General features: G+C 63.5%; 2 protein-coding genes and 1 long non-coding RNA gene across 7 annotated transcripts in view; 1 reads left to right on the forward strand and 2 right to left on the reverse strand.

The window, feature by feature from the left end:
* The window catches only part of LOC100858505 (transducin-like enhancer protein 2-like), a 20,834-nt gene extending 1,159 nt beyond the window's left edge, over nt 1–19,675 (reverse strand). Inside the window, exons 1-20 of one of the 4 annotated variants that reach the window (XM_046904632.1) lie at nt 10,392–10,591; nt 10,125–10,219; nt 9,789–9,967; nt 7,384–7,469; nt 7,106–7,169; nt 6,565–6,609; nt 5,804–5,866; nt 5,601–5,675; nt 5,203–5,377; nt 4,640–4,656; nt 4,274–4,363; nt 4,063–4,107; nt 3,275–3,391; nt 2,388–2,505; nt 1,722–1,879; nt 1,567–1,643; nt 1,130–1,379; nt 600–847; nt 321–468; nt 85–235 (exon numbers count right to left, since the gene is read on the reverse strand). In XM_046904632.1, the coding sequence (XP_046760588.1) occupies nt 85–235; nt 321–468; nt 600–847; nt 1,130–1,379; nt 1,567–1,643; nt 1,722–1,879; nt 2,388–2,505; nt 3,275–3,391; nt 4,063–4,107; nt 4,274–4,363; nt 4,640–4,656; nt 5,203–5,377; nt 5,601–5,675; nt 5,804–5,866; nt 6,565–6,609; nt 7,106–7,126 (1,798 nt within the window). In that variant the 5' untranslated portion in view covers nt 7,127–7,169; nt 7,384–7,469; nt 9,789–9,967; nt 10,125–10,219; nt 10,392–10,591. Of the gene's footprint in view, nt 1–84; nt 236–320; nt 469–599; nt 848–1,129; nt 1,380–1,566; nt 1,644–1,721; nt 1,880–2,387; nt 2,506–3,274; nt 3,392–4,062; nt 4,108–4,273; nt 4,364–4,639; nt 4,657–5,202; nt 5,378–5,600; nt 5,676–5,803; nt 5,867–6,564; nt 6,610–7,105; nt 7,170–7,383; nt 7,470–7,542; nt 7,705–9,788; nt 9,968–10,124; nt 10,592–18,265; nt 18,330–19,445 lie in introns of those variants that run through there. The other 3 variants (XM_025144437.3, XM_025144436.3, XM_046904631.1) reach the window with 3 other exon arrangements.
* On the forward strand, nt 9,256–13,081 carry LOC121107737. Its single transcript, XR_005842124.1, has 2 exons — nt 9,256–9,348; nt 9,828–13,081. It is a non-coding gene; the product is annotated as an uncharacterized LOC121107737 (long non-coding RNA).
* On the reverse strand, nt 12,969–19,940 carry AES (amino-terminal enhancer of split). Of its 2 annotated transcripts, none has more exons than XM_015299737.4 (7): nt 19,766–19,940; nt 19,446–19,543; nt 18,266–18,329; nt 16,936–16,980; nt 15,703–15,765; nt 14,457–14,531; nt 12,969–13,960 (listed from the first exon to the last, which is right to left on the reverse strand). In XM_015299737.4, exons 1-7 carry the CDS (start codon nt 19,790–19,792, stop codon nt 13,742–13,744), a joined length of 591 nt encoding a protein of 196 aa, XP_015155223.1. In that variant the 5' UTR covers nt 19,793–19,940; the 3' UTR covers nt 12,969–13,741. The 2 variants fall into 2 exon arrangements, with proteins under 2 accessions (XP_015155223.1, XP_015155222.1); XM_015299736.4 differs by having other exon boundaries at nt 12,969–13,963.
* Nucleotides 19,941–20,133: the final 193 nt, after the last annotated feature.

A 20,133-nucleotide genomic window follows, 5' to 3' on the forward strand; every position in this document is an offset into this window, starting at 1 on the left:
TGGGACCCCTCGGGCACGGAGGGTTGGGGGCTGCAGGGACCCCCCCGAAGGGTGCAGCCCAAAGGAAGCGGGCGGTGCCCGTACCGCAGGCGGCGAACTTGAGGGAGAGGACGCAGCTCTCGTGGAGGTGCAGCTGGTACTTGTCGGGCTTGGTGACGTGCAGGATCTCCACGTTGCTGCTCTCCATGCCCACCGCCAGCCACTCACCCGTCGGGCAGTGCCCCAGGGAGAAGATCTGGGGGTGGGGGGGCAGGCAGCGGTAGGGCAGTGCTTGGATAGTGGGGGGGGGCTCGGACACACCGGGGGGACCCGGAGCCTACCTGGGAGCTGAAGTCGTGCTGCTGCAGCTGCCGCCCCTCCCGCAGGTCCCAGCAGCGCACCGTGTTGTCCAACCCCCCCGTCCACAGCTTGGTGCCGTAGTTGGAGATGTCGATGCAGCTGGCGCCGTCCGTGTGGCCTTGGAACTGCCTGGGGGAGAGGAGATTGGGGAGGGCGCAGGGAGAACGCGCGGCCATCAGAGCTGCCTGTTCCCAAGGAGCGCCTCCAGCATCTCCCCCTCCTTCTCTCCCTCCCCACGCCGTGGTCCCCCCTCTGCTCACCTCACCATGGTCTGGTTCTGCAGGTCCCACACCACGATGTTGCCGTCGCTGCAGCAGGAGAAGCAGACTTTGGCGTCGGGGCTGATGGCCAGGGCGTAGCAGGCGGGGGCGGAGGAGGTGAGCTCGGCCTTGATGCGGGGCGTGGGGGCCGCCAGGTCCCAGATGGACAGGGTGCTGGCCTCCCCCCCCACGATCAGGCTGCGGCCGTCGGGGAGCAGCTTGCAGGAGCGGATGTAGTTGTCGCGGTTCTGGGGCGCAGGGAGGACCCCGTCAGCCCCTTCCCTGCAGCCCTCGGCCCCTCCAGCACAGCACAGCACAGCACAGCACAGCACAGCACAGCACAGCACAGCACAGCACAGCGGGATGGGGAGCCCCACATTTGGGCTGTGCAGCGTGGGGCAGCACAGCCGTCCCCGACCCCGTCCCCGTCCCATCCCTTCCGGGACCCCCCCGTGCTCTCCTCCCCCCGTTCCCAGCACCCCCGGCACCCCGCGCCCCCCCGGCACGCAGCCCCTCCCCGCCCCACGTACCAAGCAGTCCAGCTGGGCCACGGCCGTCTTGGTGCCCGGCTGCCCCACGTCCCACACCTTCACGCAGCCTTTGCCCCCGGTGTAGACGTGGCGCGTGGAGTTGCTGATGGTGACGGCGCAGACCACCTCGCCGTGGGCCAGGCTGTGCAGCTGCCGCGCGTGCCGGGGGATGCCGGAGCCCAGGAGGGCGTCGGGGGGGAACGGCACCGGCTGCATCTGCCCGTCGGCGCTGACGTGGAAGGAGTAGGCGCTGCGAAAGGGGACGGAGCGCTGACGGAGCCGCGCGGTGCCACAGCGGTGCCACCCGGAGCCGCTCGGAGGGGACGGCGGAGCAGGGAGGGGACGGCCACCATCGCCCCGCAGAGGGCTGTCCCCACTGCTGCGCCCCCATGGCGGTGTCCCCCCCCCATCCCCTCCGTCCCTCCGTCTCCACTTACGGTTTCCCTGCGGGGACGGTGGGGAGGGACGATGGCAGCGTGGAGGCTCTCAGGTGAGGGTGCGACTCGAAAGCCACCTGCACAGAGCAGTGGGGGCTCCTAAAGCACCGCCACCGACGGAGAGCATCCTGCCCACCCCCGTACGGGTGACTTACCACGGGCGGGCGCCCATATACCGCACTGCTGAGCTGTGCTGGGAGGTGGAGGCCCACGTATACACCGGAGGATGGCAGCTCCCCATTGAGGGCAGCGTGGGGCAGCAGGCCCAGGGAGGTGAAGGGGCCGGAGACGCTGACGGAGGGGCTGCGGAGAGCTGTGGGGAGAGGGGAGAGGCCACGCTGGAGGAGCGGGGCAGCCCCCAGGGCCCACGTTGGCCCCACACACAGCCCGGTCCCCCATCCCGCAGCGCCCTGCGGCTCTGCCCCTCTGGCAGAGAGGGCCCAGCTCTGCCCCAGGGCTGCGGGATGTCACTGACATCCATCTCTGCTAAACCTCTGTTGTTTTCCAGCCCAGACAAAGGTTTCACATCTCCGTTTGGGCTCTGTTTCTCCCCGGTGCTCTCTCTCCTCCTCCCACCGCTTCTGGTCCCTTTCACTGAGCCACAGCCAAGCTCTTCCCAAGCCCTCAGCCCACATCTTCCCTTAATTACACCCTCAGCCCTACCGGAGGACCAGCACCCACACCACGGCCTCAACCTGCCCTCCTGGCCATGCCCACATTGGCACCAACCCTTCCGTGGCTCCAACATTCCGCTCCAACATTCACCCGCACGGCGATTTTGGAGGTGCCCGCGTCGGATCGCACCATCCCTGGGCACTCACCGGGGGGGTCCTTGGCTGCAGGCTGCTGGGGAAGGGGGGCTGAGCTGGGCCCCACACCGGGCGTGAGGGCATCGCGGGGCGGGGGGGATGAGGAGGACACGGCCACGGGGGGGTCCGGCTGCAAGAAAGAGGAGCAGAATCAAAAACAGCCCTAAGGAAGCCACGAGGTGGGGGGGGGGGTCCACTGGGCACGGCTCTGCTGCTCCCCATGCGCTCCCCCATTGCACGGGGGGGGCCCAGCCCAGCGCTCCCCCCCTCCCACCCCATGCCTTATTCAGTCCTCTTTTTTGTTTTCCTCCCGGCCTCTCCTCTTTTCTTCCTCTTTTTCTGCCCCGGGGATTTTGTCGACACCAGCAAAAAAAGGGGGGGGGGGGGGAAGGAGAGGGGAAAAAAAATTAATAACAGAGCAAAGCTGCGTGCTGTGCTGGCAGATTGCTCAGGGCGCTTTGTCTGCTCTAATCCGATTGTCCCATGGAGCAGCAGCTCACTGCTCCCTGCGCCCACAGTCGGCTCCTGACCCCGGGGCCAGCCAGGACGAATGGCTGAGGGTCCCCACGGTGGCAGGGAGGGGACTGGGGGGGGGGGGGGGGGGTTGGAGGGGGTGATAGAGGCAGCCCTCCCCTCCGCTGATGTTTCAATCTGAGAAGGGGGCTGGTGCTCGGCGAGGAGGAAGGGAGGGGAAAGAAAAAAAAAGGGAAATAAATAGAAGAAAATCGATTGCTGAGAGCAGCTCTGGGGAATCCTGCAGGCAGCCAGATGGAACTACCTGCAGAGCCGCGGCCCTGCCTGGCACAGGATCCAACTCCCCACCAGCACAGAGCTCCGGCCGCAGCTCTGGGGAACCCCCGGGTGGAACGCAGCCCCATCTCCTGCCCCACAGCCCTCACCAGCCCCGGCTCCTTCCGTCGGCACGGCGTGGTGCTCCGGCTGGAGGTTGGGCTGTCGGGGACATCCCGGGCTGGGGGGGGGCGGCTGCCTGGGCTGCTGGGCTCCGAGGGGGGGTCCTAAGGAGAAAAGAGGTCTTTGTGGGGCAGGAACTGCAGCCCCTCCGTGCTGGAGGGGGAGGATTCAGAGGCAGGGCCACCCGTCAGCTCTCGCTCTGCTATAACCATTCAATTAGGGCCGTGATTTTTATCGCTGCAATTACACCACTGAGCAGTTTTTAATGTGCCGCTCTCCGCAGAAATCCCAGCTGAGGTCCCTTCCTGTATTTTCTTGGGAAGTGGCATAAAGGGGGGGCGGAAAAAAGAACAAAATGTGTGTGCTGTCCATCCATCCCCCACGGTCTTCCATGGGAAAAAAAAGGGACGTCCCCCAAAAATACTCTCTGGGCTGTGCCAAAGCACTGAGGCTTTGGCACACAGTCTGTCTGCTTGAGCGCTGGGGAAGGCGAGCAGGGGGGGCTGTGCCCTCCTCCCCACATGGGATGCTGCAGGAGAGGTGCTGATGTGGGGCTGGAGGGCAGAGCCGTGAGCTGGCAGAGCCGAGCCCTGCCTGGCACAGCCTTCAGCCCCGAAGTGCCACGCTCAGAACCAAACCCAGCTGTGCCTACATCCCACTGCACCTCCTGGCCGGCTGCCCCAGCACAGCAGCCCAACGAACCCCAAACTCTGCAGCCACGTCCCTACACCCACTGAGCACAGAGCGTGGCACCCTGCAAGCAGCCAGGGCTTACCTCATCCACCACCAGGTTGTAGTCACTCTTGTCCCCATCGCTGTCCTGCACAACGGGAGGAATGCAGAGGGCTTTGCTCAGGGCTGAAAGAGGCTGCATGTCCCTACTGGCAGACCCCACAGGCAGCTCTCCCCCCCCCCTCCTCTATGTGACTTCCAGCGTGTCTCCTTGCAGGATTCCTGCCCCCCCCACCCAGCAGCCCCACACTCACGTAGTGCCCAGGCAGCTCCTTCTCCTCCTGGCTCCGCTTCAGCCCCATCTCCTCGTCGGGAGGGCTCTCTGGAGGAGATGCCGACACGCTCTGAGCAGACGACACGAGGTGTGAGGGGAGGCAGCCAGCCCTGTGCCCCCCCCCCACCAACCCATCCCTTCCCAGCAATGCGTCCACATTCCCACCTCTCCAGCCCAAACCCACCTGCTCTGTTCCAACAGGGCCATCCCTGGGGGCAGCTGCCCCACTGCAAAGCAGACGATCCATCCCACAGCTGTAGCAAAGCACCCCCCACCCAGCACAGCCTCCATGCCTCCCCCCACCACTCCCCCCCCAGTGTCCCCACATTCCCAGGGCACCACTTACCCGGCTGGGGCTGCGCTCTGGGGCACAGGCAGGACAGGCAGGGCAGCAGAGCAGGGCAGGGGAGAGAAAGGGGCTGTCAGTGCAGTGCTGGTGGGGGGAGAGGGGGCACAGTGGGACAGAAGGGAGGCTGTGCCAGTTTCCCACTTTGCCCACCTCCCTCTGCCCCACATTCCCTCCCGCACGCCTATGCCTCCCACACTTTCCACCACAGCCTCGTGACCATCAAGATTTTCCCTTCAAGTCTCAGCTTTAGGCAACGGATCCTCATCAGGGGTGAACCCTTGCAGTAAGCAGGGTGGGAGGGGGTCTCAGGTCCACCTTCAGTGGGACGCACAGAGGTGCGGAGGACCCAGCTGTGCACACAGCCACACACACAGCCTGTGCTCCTGGGAGCTGCTGCTGCAAGACAGCCACTCCCTCAGCCAAAAACTGAGCCAGCCTCGCAGGGCTGCAGATGTTTAATGAGCTGGCAGCGTGCAGAGCAGGCAGCAGGGCTGCCCCCAGCGTGCCTGGGACATGGGTCAGCATCAGAAGGGTTAATGCAGCTGTTCTCCATCCCTCACCTCTGCTCTCCTGCGCTGCTTTCTCCTCCTTGGCCGCCAGCTGTGACTGTGCCATCAGTGCCCCCGAGAGGGCCAGCAGCCCCGCAGCCCCCCCGGGCAAGCTGTGCACACCAGAGGGGTGGGGGGTCAGCGGCAGCTGTGGGGGCTGATGGGAGAGGTGCTGCAGCTGCTGCTGCTGGAAGAGAGAAAGCCAACGGTCCTCAGCACGGGGAGGAGGCAGCAATGCAAGGTGCAATGGGATGAGATGCGAGGTGGAAGGAGCAGTCAGACAGGGGGGCTCTGTGCCCACCACCCAGCTGCAAACCCTCCTGCTGGAGCCCAGGGCTGGGCTCACTAAGCCATGAAGACCCCCTCCCCCCTCCCTCCTTCCCCCCCCACCGCCACACAGCGTAACTCACCCCGACGATGCTGTTGAGCTCTCCCATGGTGACCTGCTTGGCCCGCTCCACCGCCTGCAGGACCTGCTGCTGGTGCTGAGAGTGGGGCGGTCAGCAGTGCTCCAAACCTCTCCCTGCCCTCCAGTCCCGTTCTCTCCCCCCCGTCCCCCTCCTCTGCTCAGCATGGCCCCGCTCTGCCCTTTCCCAGCACATCCCCCGCTCACCTCCTGCGTCAGGAAAGGCACAATCTGGGCGCAGATGGCACTCAGCCTCTTGACAATCTCTGCCTGGAAGGGGAGGTGGGAATCAGCCCCGTGGCTCTGCCCCCCATCCCAGCAGCGACGTGCAGCACACGGTGCTTCCTCCCCACAGAAAGGCAGAAACCCACGTCTCCCACCTCAACCCCCCCCATCAGCTCCAGATACCCCACGATCACGCAGAGCCAGGGGCTGACCCACAGCACCCATCCTTCTGTCACCCCACGGGGACGGTCCTCGGCCACACTGGGGTCAGGGGAGCAATGGGGCTGCGCCGGAGGGCTCCTCCAGGTTCCCCCCCTGCTAACAAAAGGAGCAAAGGCGGCGGGGCTGAGCCAGCTGGAGGAGGATGGCAGTTGACTTGCCACTTTGTCAGGCAGAGGTCCAAACTAATTTCCCTGGCAGAGAGCCCGCGATGACTGGATTGATAAATCTGAAGAGGGAAAGCAAATTAACGCTGGAACAAAAGGGGAAGTGGGGAAGGGTGAAAACACTCTTCTGTGTTCGGGAAAAGGGAAGAAAAGAGGAGAGGAAAAAAATGAAGAAGAAAAAGAAATAGAAAAGGAAGACGATTTGTTTGCCTGCGGGCTCCAACTTGCACTGTTTCCCGGGGCCACGGGGGGGACTTTGGGCTGGTGGGGTGTCTGCTCAGCCCCACAGCTGCCAGACCCCACTGCAGGAGCCCTCAGGGACGTGGGATGAAGGAGGTGACGTCCCACCCCGCTCACCTGTTTGTGCATCTCGATGTTCAGCCCGTAGGACATCTCGTAGTACTGCAAAGAAATCACAGCACGGCCACGTCGGGAGCTGCTGCCCCATTCACTGCCCGCTGCCGTGGGTCCCAACTCAGTGGGTCGCTCTGTGGGGCGGCTCCCACCCAGGGGAGGGGGCTGCCCGGGTCTGCACGCTTCTTGGATGGGACACAGAGGGTCTCACAGAGGTGCAGAATGAGGGGGAACGATGTTCTCATCCCCATCCCATCCTTCCCCCTCCTCGGCCCAGAGGAGGTCCGTCAGCCCCACAGCTCCTGGGGGCTCCCAGCACCCACCCAGGGGGCGGGAGGGGGGGCTCCAAAGAGACCGAATAAACGGGAATAAACACAAATAAGAGAGAAACTCATGGCACAGCTCCAGGGCATCAACTCCCACCTCACTCCCAGCCCTCAGCGCGGGGTCCCGGGGTGGGGAAGGGGTGGAACTGGGGTCTTGGAGGGGGAAGAGAGGGAAGGGGGGGGGGTGGCACCGCGGGGCCGCTCCGGGGGGGGCTCACCATGACATAATGCCGCTGCATCTCGGTCTTCTCGCTCAGCAGCTTCTCGCACTCCAGCTTCAGGCTGCGGAGCGGAGCGGAGCGGTGGTCCTCAGCATCCCCGCGGGGCGGGGGGGGGGGGACCCGAAACCCACAGCGGTGTCACCGCCGTCCCCTACGCCCCACACCCGGCTCAGCCGACGGAGGGGGGGCCGTGGGAACCCCGATTCGCAGCCCCACGCTCCGGACCCCCCCTTCACCTGTCACCCCCCGGCTCCCCCCCCCCCATCGCCCCCCACCTGTGGTACTGCGCCTGCAGGAATTGGAACTCCTCCTTGATCCGTTCGCAGATCTCCAAAACCGAGAACTTGAAGGGCTGCCCGGGCTGCGGGGAGAGAGCACCGCGCCGTCAGCCGCACGGAGCTCCCGGGACGGCCGCGGTAACCCCCGGTACTCACCGGGTGCCGCCCCTGCGGGAACATCCCCGCACCGCCCGCTCCCCGTAGGGGCACTGCGGCTCCGCTCCGGTGGGGCGGACACGGGGCCGGGCCGGGGGTGCCCGCGGGGTCCCCACGGGGAGAGCCCGGCGGGGGCGCGCCACGGGGCGGCGGTGGCGGGGAACGATTTAAGGTGGCGCGGCCCCGCCGGACCCGGAACGCGCCGGTACCGGAGGCTGCGGGAATCCCGAGTGCCGCTCCACCTTAAGCAGCCTCACAGCCCGCCGCGGCGGGGGCCGCGCCCGCTATTGGCTGCCGCCGCGAGAGCGCCAGCCAATCGCCGCGCTCCGCTCCCACATGGGTTCGTGACGTCGCGACCAATCGCGCGGCTGGAGCGGCGGGCGGAGCGCCGCGGGGGCCGATGGGAGCTGTAGGCCGTCCGTCCTCCGCCCGCCGCCCGCCGACCCCGCCCGGGGCGCGCCCGTCCCCCACCGCCCGCACGGCGACCGCGGCCGGGGATGCGCTCCGCTCGGGCGGACCGCGGCTCAGCAACGTCCGCGCCGGGAGCAGTCAGCGCGGGGGGAGCGGGCGGGCGGACCATCGGCCCACCAGGCCTTGCGGCGGCCGCCGGCTGCCACTCAAAGTAACGTGGGGCGGTGGAGGAGTGCCGCCCCCCACCCCCGCCCCCCCCCCGGCCCCGCTGCCCGCAGAGCCCCGAGAGCCGCGGGTGGGGGAGGGGCGGTGCGTGTGGGTATCGGCATCTACAGCATAACGGGGGGTTAAAAGCCATGTGACAGTCAGGGGATGTGGGGCTGGAGACAGAAAAGGGGATGTGGGGCAGCAGCCATAGGGAAGGGGATACGGGGGAGGAGATATAAGGATGGGGATGTAGGGCAGGGGACATAGGGAAGGGGATATGGGGCAAGGAAGTGGGGCTGGAGCCATAGAAGAGGGGATATGGGGCTGGGGATTTGGGGCTAGAGACGTAGGGAAGGGGATATGGGGCAGGGGATGTGGGGCTGGAGACATAGGGAAGGGGACATGGGGGAGGGGGCTGGAGACACAGGGCAGTAGCCATAGGGAAGGGAATGTGGGGCAGGGAATGTGGGCCCGGGGATATAAGGATGGGGTTGTAGGGCAGGGGACATAGGGAAAGGGATATGGGGGCAAGGAAGTGGGGCTGGAGCCATAGAAGAGGGGATATGGGGCTGGGGATTTGGGGCTAGAGACGTAGGGAAGGGGATATGGGGCAGGGGATGTGGGGCTGGAGACATAGGGAAGGGGACATGGGGGAGGGGGCTGGAGACACAGGGCAGTAGCCATAGGGAAGGGAATGTGGGGCAGGGAATGTGGGCCTGGGGATATAAGGATGGGGTTGTAGGGCAGGGGACATAGGGAAAGGGATATGGGGGCAAGGAAGTGGGGCTGGAGCCATAGAAGAGGGGATATGAGGCTGGGGACTTGGGGCTAGAGACATAGGGAAGGGGACATGGGGCAGGAGATGTGGGGCTGGAGAAAGGGAAGAGGATATGGGGCAAGACACATGGGGGAGGGGGCTGGAGATATAGGACAGGAGACACGGGGAAGGGTACGTGGGGAAGAGGACACTGGCGGGGGATATGGGGAAGGGAACATGGGGCAGGGGACACGGGACTGGAGACAGCAGCAGACATAGGGAAGGGGATATGGGGAAGTGAACGTGGGCAGGGAAGAGGATGTGGGGAAGAGGACACTGCAGGGGACATGGGGAAGGGGATGTGGGACACAGGGCAGCAGACATAAGGAAGGGGACAGGAAGAAGAGGACATGGGGAAGAGGACGCTGCAGGTGATGTGGGACTGGAGACATAGGGCAGGGGATGTGGGGAAGGGGACGTCAGGGCAGGGAACATGGGGCTGCAGATATGGGGAAGAGGATGTGGGGAAGGTAACACGGGGCAGGGCTGGGGGAGCTGCAGGGGATGTGGGCGTTGAGTTCCCCCCCACAGCAGGGACGGTGGGCAGAGCAGCCCGGGGGGGAGAGGGGGAGGGTTGTGGCCATGCAGTGTGGGAGCAGAATTGGGATCACCCAAGCGAAGATTTGGGTTTTCCCTGCACGGACTCACACCCGTTTTGTTCTCCTGACCCATGGGCACCTTGTCACCACGTGGCTGAGGGCTGGGGGGGGGACGCAGAGGGGTGTGGGATCCCTGTGAGCAGCCCAGCAGCTGACAGCCCCCGTCGCTGGCGCTGCCTTCGATCTGTATGTTGGCTCCTGTTTGCACTTACCGGCTCTGAGTGGTTTTTAATTATTGATGCCTCTTTTAGCTTTTATCTCGTGCTCGCTGCAGCCAGGAAGGGCTTGGCGTTCCTGCATTAGTGATGAATTGGGAAGGAGGCCCTGCTCCACCGCGCTGCAAAGCATTCCTGGCTTGCAGGCTTGTGCCATTGTTTCAAGCAAAGCTGTGCTGAAAAATGAAGAGGTTGGGAGCCAGGAGGGGGGAAGTGATGGAGGCAATCCCCGCTGTTCCCGCAGCGATGCAGGGGAGGAGGAAACCACAGGGGATGGCAAAAAATAAAGCGAGGAAACCTGCTTGACCCAGCGAGGAACTGGCAGCGACTCACCTCGCCGGGGAGGAAAGATGCCATTTTGTCACCTCTCCAGCGACAGGCAGGTGGCGGGGGGGGGGCGACGTGAGACAGCGGGGTCCCGCCAAGTGCTGCAGGCAGGAATCGATGGCAGGTCAGGGCCGGAGGCTCTGTGGGCAGGGCACGGGCTCCCTGTCCCCCCCCCCAGACAAGCCGCAGCTCTGTGGAGCTGTTCCAAGGAGCCGTGTGCCAGCAGGGTTGGCCCGCAGCCTCTCTGCCCGCATCGCTCTCCCACTCTCGTACCACATCCTCGGGAGCGGTTGGTTTGTCTGCCAGGAGAAGGTCTTCAATCATCGCGGATCTGCAGCACTTTGGGGACCCCGTGTCGCTCGCTGCCCGCGTGCCTCCAACCTCTGCTGCCAGGGCAGGGCGGGCTGGCAGCTCTGCGGTGGGAGCTTCTGAGGCAGAGCTGCCTGTCTGGACACAGCGAGGCCGCTTCCTCCAACCTGCAGCTACAAGGAGAGTCAGAAGGGGATTTCTAACCTTTTTTTAACCCTTTTTTCTTTTTAGGTTTGAACCCAACTCTGGGAAGGTGCCCCAAGGAACGGGGAGATCAGAAACAAACCCAAGGCGGGGAACCGTCTGAGGGGGCCCCCGGAGAAATGCCTTGAGTGCAAAGCCGGCGTGCTGCGGGAGCAGAGCACGAGATCCAGCATCTGCTGGGAGGTGCTGGGGATTTGGAGAGCCTGAAAGCTCTGTCTGTGTGCTTTGAAGCAGGTCAGCCTCCCGCGGGGAGCAAGGAAGTGCCAGCAGCCCGGCCGGGAGCAGCTCGCAGCCCGCCGGCAGCCGGGGATGCTCAGCCAGCAGCCTCGTGGTTTGTTCGACCCTTTGCCCACCGAACCGAAGCTGCTAATTAGCTCTAACAACAGGGACGTCTGTTCCTCTGAAGTCTCCAGCCTGAAAACGCCCCAGACCAATTTCTCCTAAATCCTCCTCCCCTCGCACATCCATCAGGAATAACATCCACTTACCGTGCTCCCTGCCCCCAGGCTGAGTCTGAACCGGTGACCTCGAGGTGAAAGCGCTTGAAAAGCTTTGGCCCTCCCCGCAGCCAGCACGCTCCCAGCGGGATTTTCAGCAGCACTTACGGGGCAGGGAGAGTTTTAGCAGCCGCCGTACCGCAGCGGCCCCCCGGCCCAGAGCCACGCTGCCCTTTCACACGGGAATCCCACCCGCCCGGCTCTGGCCGTGCCCTGGGAGCAGCTGTGAGACCCGGGGTCAGGCTGCAGCTACCGCGCTGCTCGGCCAGCCCCTGCCTGGAGCTGCAGCTCAGCTCAGCCTGCACGGCACAGGGCCGGGGGAGCGCCGGGCCTCAGCTCCATCCTTGTGCTGGTGAGGCCTCAGCGCTTGGACGAAGAGCGCCGTCATGGGCTCACAGTGACACCAGGCTCTGTGACCCCTCCAGGCCCGTGGCCCCATAACCCACCTGATGCCCCGTAACCTGCTCACGGCCCCGTCGCCCATCAAGGGCTGCGGGGCCGGCATTTATCAAGGCCCCATAACCCACCCAAGGTTCTGTGACCCCAGCTGATGCCCAGGAGCTGTAACCCCCTGCCCAGGGGCCCCATAACCCACCTTATGTCCTGTAACCTACCCAAGGCCCACAGCCCCATAGCCCATCAAGGGCTGCAGGCCCTGTAATCTACCAAGGACCTGCAGGCCAGCTGAGGCCCAGGTCCCTGTAATCCAGCCAAGGCCCTGGGTCCCGTAACCCATCCAAGGCCCTGTAACCCCACCAAGGCTCACAGCCCCATAACCCACCTGATGCCCTCTAACCTGCCCACAGCCCCATCATCCATCAAAGACAGCAGGCCCTGTAATCTACCCAAGGCCCAGGACCCCGTAACTCACCCAGGGCCCTGTAACCCCACTGAGGTCCAGGGCCCTATATCCCACCCAAGGCTCTGTAACCCCACTGAGGTCCAGGGCCCTATATCCCACCCAAGGCTCTGTAACCCCACTGAGGTCCAGGGCCCTATATCCCACCCAAGGCTCTGTAACCCCACTGGGCCTGTAGCCCCATAACCCATCAAAGACTGCAGGCCCTGTAATATACCCAAGGCCCCATAAGCTGCCCAGGGCCCCATTACCCACCCAAGGCCCAGGGCCTCGCAGTCCATTGTAGACAGCAGGCCCTGTAACCCACCCCAAGGCCCCAATAACCCACTCAAGGCCCATGATACTGTAACCCCTCCAAGACCCTGTAACCCACCTGAGGCCCCATAACCCACCCGAGGCCCAGGGCCCTATAACCCCCCAGGACCCCATAAGCCACTATAGGCTGCAGGCCCTGTAACCCCATCAAGGCCCACAGCCCCACGAGCCATATGGGACTGCAGGCCCTTTAATCTACCCAAGGCCCAGGACCCCATAACCCATCAGAGACTGCAGGCCTTGTAACCCACCCCAAGGCCACATTACTGCCTCAAGGCCCAAGGCCCTGTAGCCCACCCAAGGCCCAGGGCCCCGTAACCACCCCCCCCCCAAAGCTCAGACTCCCATCCGGAGCCCATACACCAACACCCCCCCGCCCCATTTTGGCTGCTCAGCCCAATCTCTGCTGCGTGCCTCAGAGCCCCTCAGCCTCCTTCCCCAGGGGAAGGAAATTCTCCCACTCCAGCTGGCCTGGGAGATACCAAAGGAAGATGTTATCAGGGCAGAGCAGGCTCGCTAACCAGAGGACGGCTCTAATTATTAAGAGCCAATTCTATTACAGCGATCGCAGCCCCGGGGCGATGGGGGGCCATGCCCTCCCGAGGGGCCCCCGCGCCCCCCCAGGACAGCATTTCTAAGCAAGAAAACAGGCAGCACGTCACCATCTTAACCAACCTTCTTATTTCTTTATTTGAAAGGCACAGCTTGTACGTCCTTGATACAGCATTTTCAGTTCCTCTTATTATAGGTCAAGTGATTAAACACAAAAAGCAAAACAAGATCTGTCTAAAGGACTATATACAAACACCAGATTATCATTTCGTTTTATTCTTCTTTTGTTGTCGTCGTTGCTCCATTTTTGTCTTTATTATTATTATTATTATTATTATTTTTTTAGAAGACACGCTAGCGCACGGAGATAAGAACAGAGAAAGCTGCTGTATCCTCTACAGGGGGGCGTGGGGAGGGGACGGGGGGCTCCCAGGCACCCGAATGCCCCTCAGGCACCCCCAGGCTCCCGGCCCCCCCAGCAGTGGGTGTTGTGCCAAGGGGAGCGGGCAGCAGAGCCCCCCCCAGCCCGAGGAAACCCGGCTGGACACGTGGAACTGCGGCGGTTGCTGCGGGACTGGTTAAAAACAGAGACATGCAGAACAGCGAGGAGCCGGAGAGGCGCAGAGGGGTTGGGGGGGGTTAAGAGGGGGGGGTCGTTGGGGCAGGGAGTTGTGCAGAAACCGGTAGGATTGAGGGTCGTCGTTAAATACCGAGGGGGAGCGGTGGGTGCGGTGCCCCCGGAACGGGTGCAGGATGAAGCCGGGCCAGGGGGGCACAACTGGCTGCCATGGTGCTGCCCTCGGACGCTGCTGCCTGCGGGTGCTGCAGCTGGCACAGACCCCTCACCCCCCCCCCCCCCAACCCCCAGCAGCCCCGACCCCTTCACTCTAATCTGATTTCTCCCCATCGTCGTCTTGGTGGGCGTCCCCGTCGTGGCCGTTCTTGTCCTCCTTGGCCAGGTGTGCCTGGGAGCCCAAGGCCGAGAGCGAGAGGAGGCCGGAGCCGGCGCTGACGGCGGGGAGGGATGGGGGCTGCAGCCCCACGGGCAGCGGAGTCAGAGGCAGCGCCAGGGCTTGGAGCTGTGAGAGCTGGTGAGCTTGGAGCTGCTGCTGTAGGGAACGAGGGGCGGGTGGGGGGTGGGAGGGGGCAGCTGTCATTGCGAGGGCACCTGAGCCCCCTCCCCCAGCCCCGAAGGCCCGGCTGCCCCCTCACGGAGCACCCAGCCCCGGCAGCCCCCCAGCACTCAACAGCACGTCCCCCGTGGAACGCAGCCCCCAGCCCACAGGATGCCTGGCCTCGGCTGCTGGCATGCCCCGAGGATGCGGTTAAACCCCTCTCAGCCTTAACTAGGAACAGATGGTGTTTTCACAGCAAAGAGCCGCTGCAGCTCCTGCCCCAAACCAAAGCCTCTCTCCTTTTATGCTCTGTGGGACGGAGCAGAGCCCGCGCTCCCTTGCAAAGCCAAGCAATGCCCCATGGAGCCTGGACAGAACCAGCAGGGCCATCCCAGCACCCACAGCCCCACCGGGCACACCTTCAGCTCCGCCAACACAGGCACTGACCCCGTCCCCCCACACCCAAACTTAAACATGCACCACGTACGCGGATGATGGAGTTCAGCTCCGGTGCCGTCACCTGCTTGGCTCGTTCAATGGCTCCCAGGACTTGCTGCTGGTGCTGGGGTGGGGAAAAAAGGAATGTGGGGTCATTCCAGGCTTAAGGAAGGAAGGAGAACAGGGATGCAGCACACCCATCCTCCCTCCTGCTCCATCCCCGTGGCCACACGGACCCAGTGACTGTGCTCACCCCATGGTGGGTGGCACCTTCTATCCTGCCCAGCCCTGACACAGCGTCAGACCCCCCCAAAGAGCAAAAGCAAATCAAGCCCCAGAAGTCAGAAGCTTTTGGGCAGCTCCCCAATCCCTGGGATGTGCACCAGGCTTCCGCCTGGAAGGCGCTGCTGTGGATGAGCCCTGCACGGCTCCAGACAGAGGCAGGAGAAAGAGCTGTACTGAGTGCTTAAAAAAATAAAGGATGGCTGTGTTTGCTCCCGTGAGAGCACGAGGCCTCCCAGCACCAGGCCTGACCACCTCACTGCTGCCAGCAGTGTATTCTTTCCATCTTGGCAGAAGGACAGGGCTGGGGAGGGGGAACGTGTCGCATTAAGAAGCAAAGGGTTTAGCTGGGGCTTAGTTATCAGCCACCTCTGATCTGCTCAGCAAGCCACTTTGCCTTCCCCCAGAGCAGGTGGGCAGCAGCAGCAGCATGGCCTGCCCTCCCCCCCACAGCTTATCCAGGCCCCAAAATGCAGCCCCCCACCCCACAGCCCCTGAACAGTCACCACAGGGCTCTGCCTGAGGAGCAGCACAAGGACAGACAGACAGACAGACAGACAGACAGACAGACAGACAGACATCATACTGAAGATGCTTCAGCAGCTCTCCCCTTCCCCTGAGCCCTCCCAATTAATTTCTCAGGGGAGTGGGAGGAGCCCATCAGCCACATTAATTAATGAGGCAGAGGAACCTGGTCTCCAGGAGCCATATGGAGGTATTCTTTAATGTTCAGCTATCCACCACTGCCTGCACCCAGCCAGAAGCAGCTGGGAGTCACGGGAGCGGGGTGAGAACAGAGTCCAGTTTGTCTGCAGCTGCCCCACAAAGGGGATGGACAGACAGACCGACAGACCCACCAGTCCCAGCATGGCCTGTGGGCTGGGAAGTGGGCTCCAACCTCTCCTGAAGGGCTCGTCCTGCATGGAGCAGGCCTGGGTGGGGAGGAACCAGGGCACGAGCACCCCAGGGCTCCTTAGTGCCACAGCCTCCAAGGTGGGTGGTTAGGCAGTTACCTCCTGTGAAAGGTAGGGCAGAACCTGCGCACAGATCCCATTGAGCCTCTTGACGATTTCAGCCTGCAGAGGGGAAGGAAACAAACAAACAACAGAGAGGAATGGTATGAGGGGACCCCACAGCACCCACCGACTCCCTGCAACAAAAACACACGTGCTGGAGGGAGTATAAGTGTATACTGTATAAGTGGGGGGACAACTCGGCCCCCCAGTGCTTAAAGAAATCAGTGCTGCTGACGGCAAAGAGCGAGTTTTCAATACTCTCTTCCCTCTCAGGGTCTCCAGTGTTCATTTAATGAAGTCGGGAGCAACCAGAGAGAAAATTTATTATAGACCTGGGTGGGGATGCACCGAATTACATCCACCACGCAGATACAGGCGGACTGTGGCTGTGACCTTCACTTTGCTGGGCATCCTCAGCCCCCCTCAGTTCCCCCAGAGCGCAGGGCTGGGGGCAGCTCCTGCACCAAAGGCAGGTGGCAAATTTGGGGCGCATGAAAGCTTTTTGGCTGGGGAAGAGCAAAGCAGGCAGAGCTCTGCCTGTTACCTTCCAACAGCCCAAAGGAATAGGGGAAGAGGGACCAGGAGGGTTTAGGCAAGCACTGCCGTGGGCTGGGAGACGACAGTGAGGAGCTGTGGCTCAAATCCCGCAGCTCGGCCAAAAGCTTTCCCTCCCAAGGTGATGGGATCGGAGGCTCTGAGTGCATTTGCAGGGAGCAGAACGGCGCTAAGAGGCTTTGAGCTGAGCTGGGACACGGACAGATGACCGTGACCGAGAGCTAAAGGAGCTCACGCTGTTAACAGCGCAGGTAATCAGCCACTGGAGATACTGAACAGCTGAACCACCGGTGAAAGGAACCAACACTCAGCCAGGCTGCAGCAGAGCCTCCACCACGAGGTGCTCAGCAATGACTGCCTCTGTGGGGTGGGGGACGGGGTCACCCCCTGCCACCCGGCCCAAGTCGGTGTGCACCCAAAGCCACAGCACCCCCAGGTGGGTCCCCTCCTTGCAGAAGGCTTTGTAAAGGCAGCTCTTTGCCAGGATGATTATTTTTTTTTTCCCCTCCCAGCAAGAAAAGACGTTTTTATAAGGTCAAGGGGTGGAAAAAATGCGAAGGGCCTCCCCCACGCCAGAGCTGGCGATCCCAAAAGCAGCGCTGACGTTTGACATCCTGAAATACCACCGAGGGGACAGAGGGCACAGCACGCAGCCCACCCTCCCCCTCCCCATACCTGTTTGTGCATTTCAATATTCAGCCCGTAGGACATCTCGTAATACTGCGGAGTGGGGAAGGAGAGAACAAACAGACGGGATCAGCGCTCCAGCAGGCAAAGAAGCCCCCTACATCTGTGCCCTCCCACTGTCCCCAACCCGCTCCAGCCCAGGTGGGACCTCAAATAACCCAGAGCCCACCCAGCACCCTCTGAGCCCCCTGGAGCTCAGTGCTTTGCATATCGCTGCTGGCCCAGCTCTGTGTGCTGTGCCTGGCCCATCTCCTAACGCCCACGTGGCTGCTCCAGCAGCAAATGGAAGGGCTCAGCGCTGGGCTCCAGCTGCACACAGCTCCAGCTGTTTGGGAAGGAGCTGCATGAAACACACACACACACACAAAAACCACCCCCCTCGCACACACACCAGCAACAGGCAGCTCCAGTGCAAGCTGTTGGCAGGAGAAGTCGGTTCCTGACCCCTCCAAGAGCTGTTTTTAAAGCTGATTTGCAGACTTGAGAAACCTCCTTCCTCATCTTTCCTCCTCTCTGCTCTTCCAAACGGGGAAAGAAGACCCACATCTGCGCTCGCTTCATTCTGAGAGGAGCACATTGCTGCTGCTTTGATACCAACTGCACCGCTCTGTCTGCTCCCACCCCACTGCTTCTCTGCACCCAGCAGCCCGAATGGGAAGCAGGAGCACCACGCCGCTCACCGGGGCTGGCTGAAGAAGCAGAGCAGCTTTGCACACAGACAGGAGCTCCCTGCTCGCTCCCTGCATGCTGGGCAGCACCCTGCGGTGCCCAAATCACCTCTTCTGGTGGTATGGGTGGTTAAAAAATGACCACTTGGCCTCCGGGTGCGGCTGTGTGAGCATCCGCAGTGCACGGAGCCAGCATTTATCGGTGAGGAAGGGGCAGAATGAAGCAGAGGGCTCCTCCATGCACACAGACAGCACTGAGCAGCTCTGTGCCAGGCTCGGGGATCAGACCCACAGTTGGCACAGGAGGACGGGAAGGCTCCACCACGCCTGGCTTTCTGTTTCCCCATTGATTTCCACATCTCCCCCCTTCCTCCCGGGCAGCACAAGCAGGCACCAGCCCCTCTGGATGGGTACTACAGCATCCCATAACAACACAGCTCCTTCCTGGCACATTCCTCCTTGGGATCCCAGCGGGGCACCAGCTCCAGAACCCTCCCCCACCCCATCCAGCACCCCCATCCTGCAGCCCAGCATCCCGGCACACGCAGCCCAGAGCACGAGCAGCTCTGTCTGCACGGAACCCAGCAGCAGCAGCAGCAGCACCTGCTCCCCACCCGTGCCACCCACGCGCTGCCCCGGCGGCTCCTCACCATGACGTAGTGACGCTGCATCTCCGATTTCTCGCTGGCGAGTTTGTCGCATTCCAACTTCAAGCTGGAAAGGCAGAAAGCAGTGAGAGAACCACGAGCAGGAGGGCAGCGGGTCGCATCCTGCGGGGTCCGTCCCAGCCTGCTGTGTGCCCCGGTGCAGCTCAGCAAACGGCCAGACCTTATTCAGGGCATGCCCAGGTGCAGTGCAAGCCTCCAGGATGACTGCCTTTCCCCTTTCCTTTGGGTTCTTTGCACCCTTAAGAGCAAACGTGCCGCTCGCTGTGCTTCACGCAGCTCCCCAGCCCGGCAGCTGCAACCAGCATGTGCTGTGGTTTTATGTTTCAAACAAGAAACAGCTTCACCTCCACCAAACCTGCTGCTCTGCGAGCAGATCGGGTCCTGCGGCACGGCTTGGGGGGGGGCACAATGCTGCACGATGCCGAGCCCGGGGAGGTGGGAGCAATGGGGAAAGGGCAATGCACAGAGCCATGGCTTGGTGCGTGCGTGCAGCTAGAAGGCAAACAGCAAGAGAGCCCATCGGCAGCCAGCTTTTGGGTCAGCAGAAGCCATTCCGCAGGCGGAAAAGCGGAAGCATTTGGCTTTAAGTGCTCCCTGCAGCATTCGTGATCCAAGAATGGCAGCCAGCGGGGAGAGGGGAGGAAAACTCCCAGCGAGAGGCGGGAGGGCTGGAAGAGCTGCACACGGGAGGGCTGGCAGAGCTGTGCACGGCGCTGGCTGAGCCCTGCATTGGGGGAAGACCCGGCTGGAGGTGGGGGGGTGGAAGGAAGAGCATTCTCCTTCCAGAATCCCATCTTCTGGCCAAGGGGCAGAGCGTTCCCCTGCCTGGATCGCGGCTTTTGGCCAAACTGCACGGCCAAAGAGAAGGAAGGCAGCGACGGGTGCACACCGGGCCCCCCCCAGCGGTCCTCCAGGTGGGACCCGGAGGCGATGCCGGCCTGGGAAGGCCGCGCAAGGGGGAGAAAGCCGGGCTGGGAGAGGAGGGCAGGGCAGGGCAGCGCGTCCTGCTGCACGGAGCCCATCTTTTGGCCGCCGATGGGCCACGCCGCGTCCCGGTCCGTGCAGGGAAGCGATGCCAAAGCGGAGGATCCCGGCGCCGGGCGCACGGCGGACCCCCCCGGGATGCCGGGGGTGGTTCCTGGAGGCGGTACCCGGCACGTACCTGTGGTACTGGGCCTGCAGGAGCTGGAACTCGTCCTTGATGCGGTCGCACGAGTCGGAGGTGGTGAACTTGAGCTGCTGCGGCAGGTGAGAGGAGCCCTTGAACAACACACACGGCGCTGCACACCCAACGGGGGGCCCGCAGCGCTGCCCACCCCCCCAGCGGAGCCCTGCTGCCACCGGGACCGCCACCGCCCAAGGTCACCCGCACCCCCCGCTCCCGTTCCCGGCGGCTGCGGGCGGGGAGGGGGCGGCTCTCGGTGCTCCCCCCCCCCCCTTCCTTCCCCCCTTCCCTCCTTCCTCCTCCCGGTGCCGCCGTACCGAGTGTCGGCTTTGTGGAAACATCATGTCAGGCTGCAGCCCGGCCCACCGCACGCAGCGGTCCCCGCGCACCGCACCGCTCCGTTCCGTCCTTTCCCCCTCCGCCTTTGTCCGCGCCGGGCCCGGCCCCGCGGCCGCCCCGCGCCGCTCTGCCCCGAGCCGCCGCCTATTGTCTAATGGCGGCTGCGATCCGCTCCGTCCTGCGGCTGCTCGGCACCACCTGCCGCCCCGCCGCCGCCTCCCCGGGCCGGGCGGGCCCACGGCCGTCTCCGCCCCCGCCGCGATCCGGGCGGTGCGGGGCGCTGAGCTGCTCTCCCCCCCGCCTTCCTCCTTCCCACCCTCCCACCCCCCAGCCGTGATGCTCTGCC

The sequence above is a fragment of the Gallus gallus genome, chromosome 28 (assembly GCF_016699485.2).
Source record: "Gallus gallus isolate bGalGal1 chromosome 28, bGalGal1.mat.broiler.GRCg7b, whole genome shotgun sequence".
Lineage (NCBI taxonomy): Eukaryota > Metazoa > Chordata > Aves > Galliformes > Phasianidae > Gallus > Gallus gallus.